The 22357-nt window shown below is 45.9% G+C and overlaps 1 protein-coding gene across 3 annotated transcripts in view; it reads left to right on the forward strand.

Moving 5' to 3' along the window:
- The window catches only part of REEP4 (receptor accessory protein 4), a 112075-nt gene that overhangs the window by 61144 nt on the left and 28574 nt on the right, over positions 1–22357 (forward strand). For all 3 annotated transcript variants that reach the window (XM_085633812.1, XM_085633813.1, XM_085633814.1), the window contains exons 3-5: positions 14232–14304; positions 15333–15409; positions 20168–20288. In XM_085633812.1, the coding sequence (XP_085489938.1) occupies positions 14232–14304; positions 15333–15409; positions 20168–20288 (271 nt within the window). The remainder of the gene's footprint in view (positions 1–14231; positions 14305–15332; positions 15410–20167; positions 20289–22357) is intronic.

Here is a 22357-nt window from a genome sequence, read left to right on the forward strand (position 1 = left end):
TTCCACTAGATTCTGTTAGTGTTAAGTGCAGTGAGCCTGGACAGGAACTATTTTACTTCACTTGCACCAGAGGGTAGCCTAAGTGTTTTCTAGGAATGGGAAAGGGTGTTACAGGCCACTTAAAATGTTCTGCCACCTAAAGGCTCAGCCTGCTTTCAGTTTGATTGGCCCCTAGTGGGAACAGCTATACCCCTGCGAGGATCAGTCTCAAAGGTAGAGGAACTGTTGGAAAGGGGATACTCTCCCCTTTTCTGTGGTCCCTTTCCCTAGTGTATCCCTGCTCTAGGCCACAGGAGGGATATCCTAGTCTAGCGATCGACCCACTAGACCCTAGCGGCAGCCAGTAGCGAGCTGCCCCCAAGGTGCCAGTATGTCTTTTGGGTCGCTATCCCCGTACCCCCCCCCCCCTCCCCCCATCCCATGCCTGGTGCGATGGGGCGTGAGGATTGGGTTGAGAGCCCACCAGACTCCAGCGAAATGCTTAGCAAAGAAAGGAATGGGGTGAGGCTGGCCTGTCCTGGCATCAGACCACCCCTTCCAACCTTGCTGTAGGAAATATTTCGGCCCATCTGTCTGGGAAGGGATGGTGGTCAGGGGGGTCGGGAGTCCTAAAGCTCACTAGACCTCCAGCGATGGGATGCATAGGTACATAAATAATTGGAGGGGGCCTGCCCATCCATGACAAGTGACAGGAAATTATTATAGGTTTTTTTGTTTAGACTGTAGCTTAGAAACCTCAATCTACGTCGGGTGTGAGCGGGGCAGAAATACTTCCTCCTGCTTGGAGATGGGGCCTGATACCTAGATGGGCCAGCACTCCATACCATTCCTTTTTTGGGCCCAAATATTTTCTGTCTAGTGGGTTGTCTGACTCCTTATTATGTTTGCTTTGTTCGCTCTAAGTTGGCAGGGTATGCTCAGACGTGCGTCCGTCGCTAACTTTGCCACTGGATTCCAGCTAGCCTGGCTGATGAGGGGTGTTACCCTGAAAGCGGTCCCAGGATGCTTGTTTTCAGGCCATGGAAGACCTGTCCTGGCAGTTCGGGCTAGACTGTTCCCATGAGGAACAGGGTCAAGATTGATATGCACATAGCAGTGTCTGAACTGGGGTGGCGAAGTGAGCAAAGGAATGATGATGGATTCAACCCAGATCTAATAGTATCTGGGGGTGAGTGTCTGAAACGTTGCTGTGCTCCGTCCGTCATCTTATTGTGTTGATTCGTCCTTGAGGCATGAACCATGCAATCTGGCCAAAGGTTGAAGAAATACTGTCTGGTGCGCGGGGGCAGGGTGCAGTCCAGTGTCAGGATATGCAACCCCCACACACAATTCCTTTTCGTCTCTGGTAGGCTTATTGCCCACTTTAGTGTCATATTAGTTGGATACCAACTATAAGAGGAGTCCTCTCCGCAGGTCTGCAGCCTTGGTACTTTAATGTGTGATTTATGTAAATCACTAATCCAACCAAAGAATGCTTGGTGATGTCAATGGAAAAAAAGTGGGAAGGAAGGCTTACTCATGGTTGACTGCAAACATTAAAAAAAAAAAGAAAACAATTGGGCAGAGGAGGCAACATACAAGCCATGGGAGGGTGAGGAGGGAGCAACACGGAGAGTACAAGGAAAGTGAGGGGATTTTAGTAGAAAGAAGCACACGTGAGCAAGACCAAGAAAACGCATGCACCTGCATGGAACGTTGAAGAACAATGGTAAAAAGTAGTCCATAGAATCTAAGCAACAGAAGGATACAACGTATCTAGTCAAATAGATGGTAAAGAGATTATCCTCCAAGGGAGAGATAAACGTAAGAAGAGGGAAGAAAGCCTTGCAGTAAGAAGCAATCAAAAGGGATTTACAAGAAAGCCAACCAATGATGATCAGTGGGCTGACCCAAAGCCCATAGTAAGTATTGGGATTGTACTCAATAGGTCTTTCGACAAGAGATAGCTAAATTGGTATGTAGGTAAGACCTAAAAAACCATGAGCCAATTTGGTTGTGTTTTTTTCCTCCTAGACTATAATATGGCTGAGCTAGATTACCCCTGAAGGCTTTAGATTGTGCTGTAGTCATTCTGTGGCAGACTGTGAATGAAGTGCATCATCCGCTCTAACCTGTGCAACATCAAAGCTAAGGCCTGGGTTTCCTGTAGCAGTATTTCTAAGTAACTGATGTGGAGCGTAAATATGGTTGACAGAACTGATGGCACTGTCTTGGGTCAAAGGATAAACTTTTGCTGAAACAGCACCCTCCCAAGGACACTGGTAATTCGTGACTTTTCCACAGAGCTGGGCTGAGAGTGCACTTCTCCTTCTGGTCATAAATGGAGACTGAACAGACTTCGCAGAGGCTGCATCCTATTACGAATGAAACATACTCTTTGGTTGTTGCTTATCTTCACTTTACATCTACTGGAGTAACTCACTCTAATAAACTATTCTTCTCCACTACCTCCCTGCAAGAACATTTTTGCTAAAGATCGAATCAGATGCCTTCCTAAAAAGATTCAATCAAAATATTTTTAATATTAAAACTAATTTGCATATCGTTGATCGCTGTCTACCATGGCATAGAGGACATATGGCCTAGAATATCAACCAGAGCACTACCAGTGTTTAGAGGAAGTCTTAACATTTGAGGTCAAATAGAAAGCCCTCCATCACACATGGACTGAGGTTTGTGTGTCGTCGACTGGCTTAGGGAATGTTCCTTACAGAATAATAAAAAATAAAGTACACTGGGCTATTTAACCTCCTAAATGCTGAGGTCCTCACGATGTATGCCCTCACCCTCCGGTGCCCACTACCTTTTTTGGGTATTTGGGGCAGTTTGTTTAAGCTGTCATTTGTTCCACAAAAGAAACCAAGGCCAAATATGCTGTCTTTTTGCAGTCTCGCTACAGATGGATGTGCAGGAGACTGCACTGTATACAATTCTCCACAGAGCCAATCCTTGCTCATGAATGGGGGGCTTTTGTTTCCATCTCGGTTGCCTCATTCTTATTTGTGGCTTTCCTCCCTTTCTGTATTGACCTGCACAGGTCTTGGAATGGAGCTGGGACACTGTGCTCAATTACTTCTAGTTAATCTTTGGTACTTTCTTTAATGACTTTTGGTGATAGAAGCATAGTCTGTCACTTAGAACCACTTAGCTGTCAGTAGGTGGTTCTTTTTCTAGTGAATGAAGCACTCTTTAGTGCTTGCTGTTTAGGTCTGGCGTAACAGCATAGCTCTTGTATACCTTATGTGATCAGCAGAAAAATGTCTTCAAGAAGCACTACTGACAGAGGGGCTTTGCCTTCGCCCATACTGATATTCCTCTGTATAATGTTTGATTGGGCAAAAGTTTGTGTGATTCTACTGAAAATGTTTTATTGCACAGATTATGCTCCATGTGGTGGGCCTGAGTTGGTTATGGTAACAAGCCAATGATCAAGGCTGTCACCCTAATTGGTTCATTGGATGATGCTAAGTCAGAAGCTGTAGGTCTGCTCTGGTTATTATGAGAAGTTGTGACAAAGGCTGTAATCCTGAATTATTCATTGTTAAAAGTATATTTTAAACCCAGCTTGCATTTAAGGGTCTATTGTTATTACCTGTGTTAAGGCCTGAAAACTAGTATTTCCTAACGCAGAACCTGGCCAAATACAATATGGCGGGGCTTTGCATGGTATACTCCTGTAATCAGTACCGTAGGAAGGAATCTCGCATTGTTAACAAACATTATAGGATGGGGTTTTATTTGAGCTGCTTAACAGAAACCATACTGAGTGTTTTTACTTTGTGAACTCTGACAAATGCAATAAAAAGGAGTTTTACATTGCAAAGTGCATCATAAATACTACAGGAGGAGACTTTACATTGTACAGTATTTGAAAAATACAATAGGAATGGGTTTTACATTGTGAACTCTACAAAAGCAATATCCACATTTTGTAAAATACAATAGGAAGGGGCTTTTAAATTTTGAACTGTGAGACAAATACAGTATGGAAGGGTTTTACATTGTGAACTTAGACAAAAGCTGTATGAAGGGCTTTGGTACAGAGATTCCTTTGTAGGTAAGGCCACAGTTGGTCATAGGGCCAAGAGCAGTTGATAAAGCAGCTTAAATCGAGCTTTGTGCACAATTACTAGACACACGTCCCTCACACATTGTACACCCTTTTCCTGTCATATATCTATTCATTTTTTAGTTTCCTGGAAAACAACATGGATCAAACCCTCATTCGCTCAACTTTTATTGAGACTCAACCCCTCCTCTACCCCCCCCCCCCCCCCCCTCTCTTTTTTTTTTAATTTTTAATTGTGGACATTGTTTTTCTTCTACCTTCCTTACGGTCAGTCAGATATAGGTTTCTGCTTAACCTGGGCAAATAAATGTCTCCGCAGAAACGCCTGATGGCCAGGGACTTCATAAAAAGTGCCTGCAGAACTTTCTTGCACTTCCCGGTCTGGTGTAAGGCCTCGCTCTTTAAGCCAAAGACCCAGACAAATGTCACAAACTTCGTACAATGGGCATTATAAATCAACCACCACATTGTTAGATGCCAGCACAACTGTACTGCCGAGACCACCACTGCTCTTTTTGTTGGCAAATACTCTTTTGAATTTCAAGGCAAGGTTGTCCTTTTTGCTCATATGTTAAAGTACGGGCCTCATTTACTTCTGGAAGAGAACCCCACCCACAACTGTAATCTCTGTGATCTGTAACCATTCAGCTCCCAGTTCATAGCTAACTTGAGTTCAGTTTGTTATCGGTCTAGTAAAACCCCACATACTTTTAGACCTGCGGACCACATATGTCTTGCAGGAACACAGGAGGCACCTCTGATGTTTGTTAATTAGTGGTTTTTGAAATCAGGACTACCAGTCCTACAGACTACTGTTCTTTTGTGTCGATTCACCAGAGCATTTAACAGCTACTGAACAGCAGGTCCCTTGCTATCTGGGAAACAGTCCAATGACCTTGTGGAATCTATTCAGACCTGGAGATTCCTTCAGCTATCCCAGATTCTCTATGATGCTGGCCAAGAGGCTACCATTCATTGCATAATTGCGGATCCCAACCGGTTAAATGCTTTCCCTCCTTCTCCTAGGATAATGGCAATCAGCTAAAGGGTGGCCCAATCCTGAACGATGAATCCCTTTCAGCCTGGTGGTTTCAAATGTTTCTTGAACAGCAGGTGTTGTGCTCACTGGTGGCCACCCTTGCTAAGCCCTATATGCACTCCTTGAAGTATTTGCTGAAGCAGTGGAACAAGTATCTACATCAGCGGTTCCAACCTTGTGATAGTCACTCCTCTCCATATTCTCTACCTCTGCCTTCCAACCTACCCGTAGGGTTTATTTCTTCAACTATTGGTGCAAAGTTACTCTTCAGAGCATGTGCTTAGATCTAACTCTTGGTTAGTCTTGTCGTGCAGATCTGATCCAGCCCTCCACTTGAATGTATCAGAACTGAAGGTATTTTTTCTAGTACAGTTGTCAGATCCCTTGTTGTGGTAATATTGTGAACAGAACCACAACTCTCTGTTATGTGAAAGAGAAATCAAAAGGAGACCATATTCACACATTGTTGCCAGGTGGCAGTAAGATGTAGAAGTAGTTGATTGAGCAGGTCTTGTTTCTGCTCGTGTTTCACATGCAGGACTCTGCAATATCTAGTCAGAGACCTTTAGCAGCCTTGTGCACTATCCTTGCAAGTGAAATATTCACTAGTAAGTCCTCAATTCCATCTTTGCTTGCTTGGGATCACCATAGACTTTTGCTACCCGCCTGAATTCGAAATGCACCCAGTTTGCCGTCTGAATTGGCAGGGGCGCTGGTTTCTGGGGAACGGCACAATATTTGGTTTGGTTGTGGCATTATTGCATCCATTGCCTCCAGTGGTCTGATCCAAAAGTTTCTATAGAACATCAGGTATATCTGTTGATCCTGGTGGCTACTAATTGGCCTTCTTAATGTTTGGTTCTCGGACCTGCTTCATTCACTTTAGAAGAGATCAACTCACCCCCCCCCCCCCCCCTCCTAAAAAGGAGAGCCCTCCTTCCTTGAGAAGGGTATGGTGGCGCCTTCCTGACTGTGTAGATGGAGAAGTCGAGTGAGGCACCCTTTGCTGCATAATCCTCTGCTTCATCATAGAACATGAGCACATGGTTTCTGAAGACCAATTCTTTGCCTACCTTGACTCCTCCAGAGATGCTGCTGTCCTCCTCGCTGCCAGAATGCCCTCCACCACAGTGCTGTAAAAAAGCAATGGCTGTAGTTCTGATATTGTGTCCTTCCTCAAGAGATGTACCTGCTAACTTGCTCGGTCGACGATGGAATTCCCTTTTTCTGAAGTCTGGCTGAAAGTCATGTGATGGGCACTTGCTAAGCGCGTGTCCGCATAAGCCGCCTGGCGATATGAAGCATAACATTGTCAAGTGACCAAAGCGTAACATTTATTGATTTCACTTTGATATTCTAAAGCAACGTTTTAAGTTCTTTTCTATTGAGAGTAAGGATGTCTTGCGCTCCCAGTGAATTAATTTTTCTTGGTTGCCATAACCTCCGCTAGGTGCGTAACTGATCTGCAAGATACATACACTTTTAAACTGTACACTATTTTTGATGGATACATCTGCCTGTGGAATCCTCACCTTTAATTGCCCACTACGCCAGCATTTCACGGAAATTCTATTCTTAGCCCTCTCACGTCGACGTCTCAATATCATGGCTCTGCTCCAGACTCTGTATGACGTCACCGGAGCCATAAGAAGACCTTGTTGGTGTCCGTTCCCTTTTTTCCACGCCATCGACACGTCACGTTGTTTTCTGGGACTCTCCATTTTACATGTTATTACTTTGATTCTATCCTATTCTTCGTGTTGCAGTGAAAATGGCTACTTCGAAGAAGTCTGTTTTCAAGCCCTGCAGAGAGTGTGGGGGCCATATGTCCATCACGGACGGACCCCCACGGCGACTGTCTCTGATGTCTTTCTTCGGACCGTGACGTCGAAGGGTGTTTGTGCTGTCGGAAGATGACCCCGAAGGCGCTGAAAGAACGTGAGGAGAAACTCTTCATGTGGCGGGCGAAGAGGGGTCGTAAGAGATCAAAGTCGTCGACCTCGCATACTTCGAAATCGAAGAAGCAAAAGAAAAAAAGAAGGCATGGGTCTCGACGTCTATCATTGAAGGGCAGGGCTTCGAGGTCAGCCTCCCCCGTACAGCGGCGTTGTGAAAAGGATGCCATCCCGCCGTCTCCTTCTCCGCAGGCAACTCCGGACCACTCTCCGGTGCCGATTATCTGGCAGGCAGGGATTCTCCGGCTCCCAGGGAGTCTTCTCCTGTAACTGCGGCTTCCCTTGTACCGGCTCCGATGTCCCCCGGTGCCGCAGCCTCAGCCCCCTGTAGAGCCTTGGATGGATCCAGTCCGGGGAATTTCGGATCCTTATCCTCCTTTTCCAGGATCAGGATCGGATCCTTCGCATTTCCCTAATGCGATGTTTGGCATGTTTGCCAGGGTATCCTACCCTATTGGTGCGCCCTCTGGCCCTGTGGGTCCGCTTGCCTTTAATTTGGGCATACCCCAGCAGTATGCCCAGGCACCTTTTGTGCCTTTCATGCCGACTACTCCATCTTGGCAGTTTCTGGCACCGACTACTCCATCTTGGCAGTTTCCGGCACCAAGGTTTTCAACTCCGATACCTCAATCAACTCTGTTGTCTGGTGTTGGGCCAACGTCTTCCCATATTCGATCCGTGCCGTTGCCCACTTCGAAAAGTCCTCCTTCGCTGCCGGCCCCGTGTGTAACCGGTGCCGCGGCTAGCGTCACCGATGCCGATCCTGAAGCAGCGTTTCAGGAGGGAAGCACAAAGACTCCGTGGATGAATTTAAAGGTCTACGTGAGGTCAGTGGCCTGGATACTTCCCCGGAGTGGGAGCTTTCTTCTCCGAAGGCTTTGCCTTCAGAGGATGTTGTCCCTTATCACTTGGTCATCAGGAAAGCTGCAGACTTGTTCGATCTTCAGTTGCCCTCCGCTGAGGTAAAGTCTAATATTTTGACTGAAGTATTGAATTCTCCTTCCACTTACGTTGAACCTCTGCTGCCTTTCAATGAGACGTTGACGGAGCAGATTATGGAGGTGTTGCAGAAGCCCTTGTCTGCCCCTGCAGTTTCTAGGTCGGTGGCAAGATGGTATAAGCCTGCTCTTGGTGATCCAGCTTTCCTTTCTGCCCATCCTTCTCCAGAAAGCTTGGTGGTTCAGGCTTCTTGTTCCAAGCCGTCGACTGGATCCTTCCCCACCACTCCGGGAGATAGAGTCCAAAAAAGGTGTTCTCCTCAGCAAGTATGGCTCTGAAGTCAGCGAATGCCACGTGTTTGCTTGGAATGTACATTCATGCACTAATGGACTTTGGTAAGCAAGTAGCTCCTAAACGTTCTGAAGATGAGAGTGTTAATTTTCTGGAGGTGCTTTCAGATTCACAAGCAGCAGCCTGTCAGATCATCCAGTCTGATCTGGACACCGCAGACTCGGTTGCCCTGGTGATGGGCTCCTCGGTTGCTACCAGGATGCATGCCTGGCTTAGGTCTTCAGGTTTCTCGCCAGATGTACAGGCTACTTTACTGGATCTACTCTTCGATGGGTCAAGATTGTTTGGAACAAAGGCGGATTCGCCGCTGCAGCGCTTCAAGGACAATAGGGCTACTGCAAGATCCTTGGGCCTGCAGTCCCAGCCCAGGGGCTATGGATACAAAAGGTAGTGGGGATTTGGGAAGGCGGCTTACTTTCGAGGCCGTCTGCAGCCACAGCAGCATCAGCACCCTCTGTTCAGGCCGTACAGTGGAAAAGGTAGAGTCTGTCTGCGGAGAGCTTCTCGACAACAGTCTTCCTCCTCCTCCTCCCCTGTCCCCACCACGGGTACTGCGGGAAATCAGCTCTAGATCCCCCATCTTGGAGCATGCTGGTCCAGTAGGGGGGCTGGGTGTCCCATTTTCTGCAAGATTTGAAATCGGCAGTTTCAGACAGTTGGGTTGTGAATCTTGTGAAAAGTGGGTACGCCCTACCTTTTCAAGAGCTTCCACTTCCTAACCCACCTCACCAGGGCTGGTGTTCAGAGGACCATTTATTACTCCTGCAGCAGGAGGTTCTGGCCTTGCTATAGAAAGGTACGATAGAGGTGGCTCCATTATTTCCTGATCCCCAAGAAGGACGGCCTGTTGACTGATTCTAGACCTCAGGGTTTTGGATTTTTACTTCAGGTAGGAAAAGTTCAAGATGTTGACCCTAGCTCAGGTTCATCTGGCGCTGCAGCAGGAAGACTGGATAGTGTCGATCGACTTGCAGGTTGCTTATTTCCACATCCCTATTCTGAAGTCTCATCGGAAGCATCTCCGGTTTACGGTAGGGTCTCAACTCTACCAGTTTGCGGTCCTCCCGTTCGATCTCACTTCCTCACCACGGGTCTTCACAAAGGTGATGGCGGTGGTGGCGGCACATCTCAGAAGGTCGGGGATTTCGTTTTTCCCCTATCTGGACGACTGGCTGCTCAAACCAAAGTCGCCGGAGATGGTGTTGCATCACTTGCAAGTAACAACGCAACACTGGTTCAACTTGGGTTTCTCGATAAATGTACCCAAATCTCGCCTGGTGCCCTCTCAGCGCAGCCTGTTCATTGGGGCAGTACTGGACACTACTGGGTGTCGAGCTTTCCTGCCTCCGCAGAGGATTCTCTACATTCAGGAGATGATTCCTTTGTTTCACGATGGAGCGGTTGTTCCAGTCCTGAAGGTCCTACGCCTGCTCGCTCTGTTCGCTTCCTGCATGCTGTTGGTCAGCTATGCCTGCTGGCACTTGAGGGCACTCCAGTGATGCCTCAACAGGCAGGGGCATCAGCACAATGGAGATCTCGAGGAGAAGGTCAGAATCTCCAGAGAAACTGCAGTGGAGCTGTCTTGGTGGAGTGTGCCGGGCAACCTGTCTCGAGGAAAGCCTTTTCCACATCTCCACCGGTGACCACAGTGATCACGGATGCCTCCACTCTAGGGTAGGGTGCTCATCTGGGGGGATCTGGAGATCAAGGGTCTTTGGTCTCCGGAGGAAAGGTTGCGTCCCATCAACCTTCTGGAAATGAGGGTGATACATTTGGCTCTCCAAGCCTTTCTTCCCTCCCTTTGCGGTCAGTCTGTTCACTACCGTGATGTGGTACATAAACAAACAGGAAGGGGTAGGGCTGTATTGTCTCCGCAGAGAGGCTCTGCGACTGGTCCTGGGCTCGCGGCCATCAGATTTGTGTGATTGCAAATCACCTGACTGGAGTGCTAAATGTGCGTGGGGACAGTCTCCGTCTGCAATATTCGGCTGATCACGAGTGGCAGCTTCATCCAGAGGTGGTCCATCACATGTTCAGGATGTGGGGGTTGCCTCAGGTGGATCTTTTTGCAGAACGACGGTCAGTGTGTGTTCTCCTGAGTGGCAGTTTTCAATATCCGATGCAGGTAGTGTTGGGGGACGCGTTTCAATTGGATTGGAGCTCGCAACTCCTTTACTAGTTTCCTCCCATACCCTTAATTCCTCGTACTGAGCAAGATTCTCCAAGACCGGGCCCAAGTCATATTGCTCGCTCCGGATTGGCTAAGAATGGTGTGGTACACAGATGTACTTCATCTCTCATCGCACCCTCCGCTCCGTCTCCCTTTCAGGGTAGACCTCTTCTCGCAGTCGCAGCAGCAGGGTCTACACCTCCACCTCCAGAGCATGCATGTTCATGCCTGGAGATTGAACGGGGCAACCAGAGTTCTTTCTCTCTCCCACCAGATGTGGTGGATGTTATTTTACCATCCAGGAGACACTCCACTAAATCTATTTATTCCTCCAGGTGGTCCACGTTTGTGAAATGGTGTGGAGAGAGGTTTGTGAAATGGTGTGGAGAGAGGTATATTGACCCTTTGAAGGCCCATTTATCTGATGTGTTTGGTTTTTCGCTTTCCTTGGCTAAGGTAAAGGGTTATTTGTCGGCCTTGTCGGATTTCCTCTGTTTGCCTGACCAACTGTCTTTATTTAAGTCTCCATTGTTATGAGGTTCATTTAGGGCCTCACCAATAGGTTTCCTCCCACTCCCTTCATTATGCGTCAGTGGGATTAGAACTTAGTACTTACTTTCCTGATGGGTTCTCCTTTGAGTCTCTTCATAACTGCCTGTTGAGGCTTCTTACTTTCCAGACGGTCTTTTTGATTGCTATTACTTCCGCTAGGAGGGTAAGTGAGCTTCAGGCTTAGTTCTAAACCTCAGTTTTTAACCATTCATGCAGAACAAATGGTTCTTAGGACCAGGGCTGCTTTCCTGCCTAAGGTGGTCACTCCTTTCCATCTAGGGCAGTCTATTACTTTGCCTACCTTTTTATCCTCTCCCCCCTCACCCTTCCAAGGAGGAGGAGAGACTTCACAGCCTGGACCCTAGGAGGGCTGTCGTCTACCTGGACAGAACCAGGGACCTAAGACTGGATGCCCAGCTCTTCGTGGGCTTTATTGGACGAATGAAAGGCAAAGCTGTCCACAAACTAACACTCTCCAGGTGGATCATCTTGTGCATCAAACTCTGCTATGCATTGGCCAAGAAGGAGCCTCCTGTAGAGCTCATTCCACCAGAGCCAAGTCACCTTCTGCTTTGGCTGAAGGTGTTCCTGTTGTAGATATTTGCAAGGCGGCAAGTTGGGTTCCCCCACATTTGCGAAGCATTACTGCTTAGATTGGGAGGTTAGGAGGGAAGACCATTTTGCACGCTCTATGCGGCAAAATGTTTTGGTATAGGCAGGTGGACGCCCTCCTCCGGGAGAGGAACAGCTTGGAGATTCAATTCAATTGCTGAGGAATCCACAGGCAGATGTATTCATCAGAAGAACAAGTTACTTACCTTCATTAACGCTTTTCTGGTGGATACAGTATCTCCATGTGGATTCCTTACTGACCCACCCGCCTCCCCGTTGTCCTCCTGCAGATACTGAATATGTTCTGACTGTCTGACATTGTTATTTTATATTTCATTGTCATGTTATACAGTTTGTTGCTAGGAAATGCTTTGGTTACTGGCTTTTTCTTTTTACCTATGTATATACTGTATGTATTTGTGTATATATTAGGTATACTGTGAATACTTGGGTTATGTTGTCGGTCAACACGTTCGCCTCGAGGGCACGGAAAAAATGGGCGAAACTGACGTCCGCACACAGACGAGATGGTCTTTTGGCTTTGGTGACGTCATACGGAGTTGCGAGCAGATCCGTACTATTATGACGTCCTCGTCGACGTGGGAGAGCTAAGAAAGAATTTCCGTGGAATGCTGGTGCAGGGGGTAATTCAAAAGGTGAGGAATCCACAGGCAGATACTGTATCCACCAGAAAAAGCGTTACCGAAGGTAAGTAACTTGTTCATTGTATCAGAACAGGGTCATCCTTATAATTCAATCTTTGGAATAAAGGAGGCCTTAGTTTTGTTTAAATTAGGGAATGGTCCTTCCCTTGTTCTTTTCTCATATCTCATCAGCTGTGGAGGCTCTTCCCAGTTTGAAAGTCAGGTTGGCTTTTATAGAAATGCAGACAAATATATTTTTTCTTTTTAACTTTTTGAGGTAGTGATGAAGGACGCGCATCTGCAAGGTCATAGCTGCAAGCTGGATTACCTCCTAGATTATCATTGTCATGTTCTGCAGGATCCTTTTGTCCAGCCAGTGTCCGAACGCCTTCTACAAAGTGCTTATCCAGCGTCTATGATATTCTTCAAGCACATAACTGTTAGTGATATAATTAAGGTGGCTTGATGTGCTACACCTCATGCATTCTGCCAACATTATGCTGTCAAGGTTTCTTCTTTGAAGAATTCAGTAGATTTTAACAACCCATTTGTAAAAGCTTAATGTGCCTGATGATAAATTCTCCACCTCCCTTTTTTCATTCTCTGTTTCTGTGGAATCTACCTGCACATTGAGAATAAAGCAGAGCCATGAAGTAGGAGGTGAATAGAGTTACTTTTAGAACTCCCCTACACCAAAAGTGTAGGCTCTTTGGCATTATCAGCACCCTTCCCACCAGCCTCTTGAACATCTGCCCAAAATACACATTAACTGGCATATTCTTTTCTAGAAGGGAACTGAAAAGGTTGTGTGGCATCTGTAGGGAAGGTAGGCATGCTGCATATGAGACACTCGCCTCCGTTTTAAAAATTTGGCCACAATTGCTAATGTCACCATATGATGGCAGGGACCTCAATATCCACACATTGATAATTGGAAGATTCAGTGGGCTTTGGTTAACAGATTCCCAATAATGGCAACTTTTACCTCTATAAGTTCATCTCCGTTTTAACTTCAGAAAAAACCTGCCTAATGTTTGGGGAAATTACAAGACACGGTATGGGGCATCGGGTTAAGACCTCTCCTGTCACCAACAGAATTATTTTTAAAAACCTCCTCTCCACTAAACTGCTTGAAAAGTGCGATGTCCAAGTTCTTAATGTGTTAGTTTATGTGCTTTGTGCATTTAGTTTGGTTCTACTTGTTTCTCTTCTCATTCTCAACAAAAGATAGTGTGTATTGAACATTTCTTCCTGGTTTGTGTCCTCCTCCTTTTTTTTTTTTTTCCTTTTTTCCCCACAGTGCTCTAATCTGCTGATGTCCCTTTTCTTATCTTTTTTTTCTCACTGACTTGTCTATTCTCTACTATATGTGTCTTTCTCCGAGGACAGATAATCTCTTTCTTTGAATTAACTCTGCTTTTGTCCTTCCTGGTGGATATGTCCTCTATTTCTCCCCTGAATCATCTCTGTCCTCTCTCCTTCACCCCTCACTCTTTTCCTGTGCCTTTGACCCGATTTGTTGTCTTATCTATATCCATTTTTTCAGAATCCAAATCTCTCCTCTTTTTCCTGATTAGAACATATTTCTTTTCTAATGTCTGGTCTTTCTCCTTTAGTTACTTTTGTACCCTTGAGGCCTATGATACTGTCTACAGTCCTCCTTTGAAAAGCCTTATGTCTACTACTCCTTGGATCTAACATCTTTTACTTCTGACCTGAGCCTTTTCCTTTCTCACCTTATGTACAGTAACTAAGTGTCTGCCTTTCATCTTCTGGCCTTGTCTCCTTTTCTCGTCTGTCTCCTTCAACTCCTGTTCTTCTGAAATGTCTCCTCTTGCTTGTTCTTCACGGTCTCCTATCGTCTGTTTCCTCTGACGTGTGTGTTTCTCTCTTCTGTTAGCCTCGTCTTTGGACTGTTGTACCCTGCCTACACATCATACAAAGCAGTAAAGACCAAGAACGTCCGAGACTATGTAAGTATGAGTGGATGGTTGTTTGGGTTCAGTTAGATGTCCTCTCCTGAACCCATTGTATTATTAGTAGTTTAGTTAATGAGTATGACTGTGTAGGCGTTTTAATTAGAGTGAGAGCTTTGGGAGTGAATATCTTATCACCATTTCCCACTGCTACTGCTGTTGCTATTCTGTTGTGGCTTCATAATTATGACTTTGCATCTACCCTACAGTATGTACGCACCCTGACTCAGGCTGGCAGACGTTTCTGCTTTTCATGAGGCAGCCCATTGTGGTTGGTTGAAGCTTGCCTGGAGCGTTGCATGTAAACAAATTTGAGCATATGCTTGCAAGGTGATCCCAGATCAGGTTGCCATACCGGTTTCCCTAAACCCCTGGATTGCAGCCAAAGGGAAGGGTGGGGCGCCTGCTTCAAAGCATGTGACTGTTAAGTCATCCAGCTTGGCTTCACGCGAGTCCTGATGCTCCTACAGTATGTAACCGCTGTACTTGATCCTAAAGTCCTTCTGCTGTTATCTTTACTATTGTTGGTTTGACCCCTAAGGGTTATTACCTTCGTCCATGCCCCTCTGTAGTTCTTTCCCTCTTAATTAGTGAAGGGCTGTGCGGGCTAGAATTAGGGGTGTGTTAAATTTACATGATATTTATAGTGAAATTTCACAAAATGAATACAAAAAAAATAGTATTATTATTATTATTATAGAGCGAAGTATGGCTTTTGAGTATCCCGCTTGATGATTTTCAATGTAGCATGCATCTCGTATATCGTGTATAATTAAAATTTAAAAAGCCTATTGAGATGCTATCAATCGACTCGCACAGACAATCCCTCACTCAAGCCAGCTAAAATTCCTGTATGCCCCCCAAAAAATATGCAGCATTGAATAATGTGAAATTTTGAGAACTTATGCACACAGCAAAAGATGGAGAGAATGTAAATTTTGACAGTTGTAATTAAACTTTCTGCCAGGCTTAACTAGCATTATCTCATCCCACATTTAATGCATTTTTCTGTTTCTCCATTGTAGGTTCGATGGATGATGTACTGGATTGTGTTTGCCCTCTTCATGGCTGTCGAGACCTTCACAGACCAGTTAATTGCCTGGTAAGATGTTGGACGGTTTGTGGGATAGACTGTGATTTCTGCTGACCTTGTCCCTGGGATTGAAGACAGTCGACCCATGTTGTTGTACCTATCGTTCGCTAATTCACCTGAAATACGCAGGTTGCAGACTTTTTATTTACAGCCACCCCGGGACAGTGAGAATTTTTACCCTTGTGGCACCTCCAATGTGTATAATACAAAGGTATGGAGTACCACAAATATTTTGTCTGAGGTTACCCCTCGATCTGCTGGTGAAGGTCCATTGTTGAACTAATATCTGACATGATTTGCAAGGCAGTTAAGGCATTTATTGATTGCATGATCTCCAAGAGCAAAAAGAGCATGCTAGTGACTCTTCAAAGCCTCATTTATTAATTGTTAGTTTTATGCATTCGAAATCTCCTAAACATCAAAGCATCTGATTTACAATTAAACCAGAGGAGAGTACAGATGAACGGTTTGTTTTCTGTAAAGCAGAATATTGCACCCCTCCAATATTCTACTTTGTCTCTCTTTCGCTCTTTTACCCCCCTGTGTGATTAGAAGGGACTATTAGAATTCAGACACTTGAAATCATCACCTTGAGGGGTCTGTGTATTCCACAGCTGGTCTGGTTGAGTAGAGTGATGGCTTGGGCAAACAAATGTTCTCTGTAGTTGAAAATCTATGTATGAGATCACGGAACCGGAATAAATAAATCAAAGTATCATTTTTCAGAATTTGTTTGGATGCAAAATGCTCTGCTTATTTTTGTTAAACAGAGCCAATTGGTGTTCTATACTAGCACTGTAAATGCTGCCTGCGTGCCTGGAAAAACTACTCTAAAACTCTCCAAAAAACAGGCAAGTGCAGGCTTTCTGCCTGTTGATATTAAGTATTACTTCTGGAAAATTGTACAGGTCGTCCACCTGTATGGATTCCAAAAAGCTCCACTTTCCAAGAGCACATCGCAGAGTCTATTTGGCAGTTAATTTTCCCCCTTTGTAAGCCGGTATCCTTGAACACAACACAGTCTGTGCAGTGGTCCCTTTTTTGACTGAGAAATACATTTTTTAAGTACTTGGCAGCACTCAACAACTAAGATGTCTGCTGTAAAAATGGATACTGGGCAGCCGACAACGATGGCCGCTGCCTAGGAGAGCTCCGCGACCACCAGCGTCTCTCCCTGACAATCCTGGCACAAATCCGCTACCACGGAGAGCATCTGAACCGGGACTGAACGCCGGAAGACTGCAGCCTGCATTGCTGTTGTTCTGGGGCCGGTGCATGAGCTGAACGGCGTGCAACACCGAGGGAAGAGTTTAACGGCCTGCAGACGTGATCACAGCCGGGGACTCTCTTAACACCACGAGGCGCTGTGAGCGGTAGTGATCACCCATCGGAGGAAACAGACGGAGGGCGCCGGCAACACGGACGGGTTGCAGCTACAGAAGCGGACCCGCTCCTGAAAAAGTAAGAACCCAACACAGAGAGCCGGCCAGCGCCAAAGATAATATTACGGAGGCCAGGACGCGCAAGACGACCTAGCTCGGACTCGAGCTGGGCCCCACTCCGACGTGACATCTGCCCGAATAACGGCCCGACACTCCCCGCATTTGATCAGCCGGCAGCTTGCTCCTGAGACCTGCACACGAGGAGATTACGGGCCCAAGACTGGAGCGAGACCTCGCGCCCCAGTGTACGGGACCTTGGCCAAAAGAACGAGCAGCATAAGTGGCCGCAGGAACGTAACGGAGGACCAGAGCCGGCTGAATAGCATGGATGGTGTTGGGAAATGCAGAAGCTAGAAGGTGAGCACTTAAACAAAGCAGAACACAATCGGGCCACATGAGCGTACTCACTGTCGAAACAAGACTTAGATCGTGGTCCCACGCCACTCATACCAGGCGCGATTTTCTGGCAACGCAAGTCCCTTATTAAACGCTGGGCCTAGCCACGATACAGAGACGTGTACAGACCCATAGTAGCACCGGGGAAAGCAGACGGGCAGCCAATGCGAAGGCACCAAAAACACATCCAGGTGCGAGGGGGATAGAAAAAAAGACTTATTTGTGAACAGGCTTAGACTCTGAACCCCAAATACCCCGGGAAGCAACAAGATATATAGCCCCGCCAGCAGACTGGCCACAGTCATAAGCACGGTGAAGACTTACGACACAGCTAGACAAAGACTCTCGAACCCAGACTAGCATTGCGTCAACAACCAAAAACACGTTGACTTGCCTTCTGGTGGGTATTGACTGTGACAGTGCACACTGACAAATAGTGGAGATTGGGGTTGGGAAAACCGAAAGGCCGTGTGTGACAGCTGGTTGCACAGCCGGGCAGCGGGGACTTCTGTCCTCACCCCCGCATAGTTGTTACACCCACCGACAGGTCCAGCTACCATGGGAGGAAGAGGCCAACGTGTGACGCAAACAAATAAACTAGAAAAATACGTCTACCGTGGAGACAAACCACAGACCCCGGAGACTCAAAAGGGAGGTGAGAGCGGCGCTCAGACCGAAAAACCCAAAGAAATAACCTTGCAGGACATAATGTGCACGCTGACTCAAATTCAAACCTCGATTGGTGCAATCTCCACAGACATCCTGCTACTACATGCAGACGTTTCTAAAATCCGTGACAGACTAAAGGAGGTGGAATTCACGACAGCAACTCTGACGACCGATACAGCGACGTTGCAAAATCAACTGCGGGCTCTGGAAAGAGCACATAAACAAATGGAGGCGAAGCTTGACGACCTGGATGGCCGTTCTCAACGCAATAATATCCGCTTAGTGGGGGTGCCAGAAAGTGTGCGCGGCCCGGCTCTTGACCTCTTTGTGGAAGACCTTATCAAAACTAAACTGCAACCACGAGGTTTGTCAAGTTACTTTTCGGTGGAACGTGCTCATAGGGTACCGGGGGGACGACCCAAGCCGGGAGCCCCACCCAGGCCAATACTTGCCCAGATATTCAACTTCCGAGACCGCGATACCATCCTACAGGCGGCACGTATAGCGCCCCCGATACAAGTGGACAACCACACAGTCGCGATGTACCCGGACTACACTGCGTTAGTAACGAAGCAGCGACAAGACTTCTTAGAAGTGAAGAAAGCTCCGGAATAGAGAACTCAAGTACGCAATGCTCTTCCCGGCAAAATTAAGAGTGGAAGCAGAGGGAAAGACGTGGTTCTTCACATCTCCGCATGAAGCTACGGACTGGTTGGAGGGATGGCGCAAACCGCAGAGGCCCCGGAGAACGGAACAGGGACACAGGCAACCCGAAGGCAGATCCGCGGGACCGGACTCATTGGACAAGGGAGCAGCCGGTGATACCTTGACCCACAACGCACAGGGAGACTCAGACTGATCATAATAGGATGTCATTTGTGCCTCTTTAATTCCTTTGAGGTTTGCCTGGACTCTCTACACAGTGTACCTCTTTTTGGTCCAGTATATAAAGAGCCAGCTTCCTCACCTATTACAGGCTAGGCCCTCTACCTGTTATTTATGACCATATATGTACATGGGTATGGGTTTACATATCCCTAGGTCTAGATAACTAGTAGTTTGCATAAGTTGTGATTCCATACATTTTTAATACAAATGACAGAATTTTGTAGCCTAGTTTCTTAAATGAGAATTGTTTTATTCTTTTTGCTGTGCTCTTGCTGGCTCACGCTGTTGGTCGGGCTCATTAGTATGGATTCTGGTTCACCTGGCTTTATTACATTTTATCTGATCTCAGACTGAGCTTTACGCTTGTTTTAATGTTCCAACCAACATGTGTACCATCTTCTCAATTTTTATAAATTGATGTATTTCTAGGACAAGGCCTTCTGTTAAGTACCCTGGCGTACTTGTTATTAATGGCCTCTCTCCTTGAAATTACTTGTCACAGTTAAGCGTTCCTGGCAGCAGTGGGGAACCTATTGGTCCATAGAGCATCACCAGTTCCCAATGCAAACTGGATTTTTGACTTTGGGATTAATTGTAGATAAAAAGACAGTATCTCTAGAATTAGAAGTTCTAGATGGGTGGTTCAAACTCTTCTGCAGTCTGAGCGACCTACGGGGAGAGGAGTTGGCCTAACGGCTAGGGCGGGCGGCCTCGAATCTGGGGAACTGGTTTCGAGTCTCGGCAACGACGCTGAACATCTTGGGATTCTGGGCAGATCACTTAATCTCTCCCTGCCTAACAAAAAATTAATGTGTCCTCATGTAACGCAACTGGTGCTTTGTAAAGCGCTCTGATACCCGATAACTTAGGGTCAAGTTAATGCTATATAAATGTCCGTAAAATAAAACATTTAAAAATACTCCAGCTTATGGAACCTATTGTCGAGGTGTGAAGGCAGAGCACCCTTTCCTGCTCTGAACTGAAGACTGTACAATACAGGTACTCTATTGGTAGGGGGAGGTCCAGGGGCGATGCAAGCTCACCGGTCCACTGCAACGGTGGCACTTTTGTTTTTCTTTGCTTTTTTGCTTTTCCAGGTCACCTGAGCCACAAGGATCCAGGGGTTCCTTGTCCGCCTTCGTTCGTTGAGGCATTCTCCGCAATGATTCTTCAGTGATTAGTTCCTTGTGTATATAATCTCCGGATGCCATGACAACGTCTCGTGTGTCGGCAATCGATATCCTCTTTTTGCAAAGATTTTCTTCTTGCACAGCCTACACCTCACTTGCATAGATTGTTTCCCCTTGAATGTGTTTGCATCGCTTATTTCTACCTCCGAATGCTGATTGTCTTTTCCCCTTTGCATCTGCAGGTTTCCATTCTACTATGAGATAAAGATGGCATTTGTTATCTGGCTTCTTTCTCCATACACAAAGGGAGCCAGTCTCCTCTACCGCAAATTCATCCACCCGGCGCTGTCAAGAAGAGAAAAGGTAAGACTGGACATAGGTAGTCTCACCTTCTCTGTACAATCTCAAATTTTACGTGGCGCAGCTCATGCCTCATTCTTGTCACACTCCATCCTATTCCTGCACTGAGGCCTACACAAGGTGCCCCATGTATAGATCTGACTTAAGTTGAGTGAACTAGCCACAAAACAGTGCAGCACTTTATAAGATGCGAGTACTACAGATAGGCATGGGCTTGTAATTGAGAGGCAAGTGGTGAGGTGGTATCTGGTGACTAAACAAGTGTATGGGCAAGAGATAATGATGTGCGTTTGTCAGCTTCTTGGACAGTACGTGCCAGACCTGAAGTGGGATGGTGTTTCAAATTCTGGGTGTATACCAGAAGGTTTGGAGTCTTGTCTTCATAACACACTTCTGCTGCCCGTAAGTGCTAAAAATAATATGTATATATATTACTATTATTTGATTTATGGAATTGCAGACGATTGAAGGCTGAGCTAGCTTTCTTAGATGTAGGTGTGTGGTAGGCCGTCATTAAAGGAAGTGCTGTTAGCGCTTACATTGCAATTTCTAAGCACTCTATATTGTTACTATTGCTCCCCAAGTTTATGGCACTCAGTGTAGCAATTCAAATAGATGAAAAACGTAATTGGCTGTGCCACAATTGGAACTTGATAAACGAAGGTCACCCCATATGTCAGAAGCAAGCGCTGAATTCACTGGCCCACACAGCCAACTGAAAACCTTGCCTGAGAAATTAAATTTGTGACATTTTAGAGAATTAATCATAAGTTAGTCAGGTAAGTGGAGCGTTTACAAAATAGGAGAAACTACTCTCTTTCTAAGACGTTCACTTCTAATTTTCATGTGTAGGGGGTTACACTCCTCTGGCACCTCTCATCTTTATCACTTAATGCACGTTGTGAAACATAATTTCCGTTTCTGCTGTGTTTAGTTGGGATTTTTACATTGTGACTCCATTACAGATTCATGTGCTTTGCATCATCCTGTATTTAGTGGTTGGCAAAGGGATTCACCACAAGTGTTTCATGAAGTGAAGGAAAGTGCCTGTGCTGTAATAGATCTGAAGCTTTACATCCTCCTTCTGAGACACACAAATTCGTACATGCTATATTGGTAGCTGCTGCAGTACTCATGAAAGTAAATGCTCTGGATAGTTCAATCCAGATCCCACTTTTGTCCCACAAATGTGTTGTCGCTGAGAGTTCAAAACTGCAGGTCATGAGATTCTAGAGCATCCTGTGGCTGCTTATAGTCCATTTTTCGGCAGAGATAGGCTACTATATTATCTTATAAACAGGAGCCCCACAAAGAACTACAGAAACTTTGAAGGATCCAAGCCAAGTAACCATAGTCTACCTGAACTGAAGAATAACAGTTTGGGACATTTTTCTGGATTACTGTGGCGGTCAAGTGGGGGAAAGACTGTGTTAACTGGGTGCTTTGTGTTACTACTGCTGTCCTATGGGCCCCAATATGGTTTCAGTTGGATAAATATATGGACTTTCCACTCAAGTTATGCAGCAGTTCCTTACTCTGGGAGTTTGTGTAGGGTTGGAAGCTTAGAGATTTTAAAAAATAAACCTAAATATACTTATTTCAAAAGGGCAATTAAAATCTACCTGAATGAAACCAAAATGTTAAACATTGTATGGTTGAAGTATGACCCAAACGGTTTTCTGGTGTTTCTTGCTAGATGCTCAATTTTTCATAACACTGACCCAAAGGCCTTGCTTACCGTAAGGTGCTGCGTTTCGGTAGACTCCCTAAACTTCAGGGACCCACTGAAGTTTTGCGTAATATTGTGCTGTTTATTTTATGTTTTATTTTATGTTTGCAGAGCCCACTTATACCGAAGCTTTGTTGCGCTAAATGTGTGAATGCTCCAAATATACTGCAAACTGATATGGAGAAAGGTCTAAAGATAGGAGAATGCTGCTCTAAACAAATTTATAGTTGTTACCTAAAACTCATAAGTCATGGAGGAAAGCGCAGTGTAGTAGGGAAAGAATTAAATTTTCTTACAACCGCAACCGAGAAAGGTTTCAGACCACAAGTAGGGATTCTCACCT

The sequence above is a fragment of the Triturus cristatus genome, chromosome 11 (genome assembly GCF_964204655.1).
Source record: "Triturus cristatus chromosome 11, aTriCri1.1, whole genome shotgun sequence".
Taxonomy (NCBI): domain Eukaryota; kingdom Metazoa; phylum Chordata; class Amphibia; order Caudata; family Salamandridae; genus Triturus; species Triturus cristatus.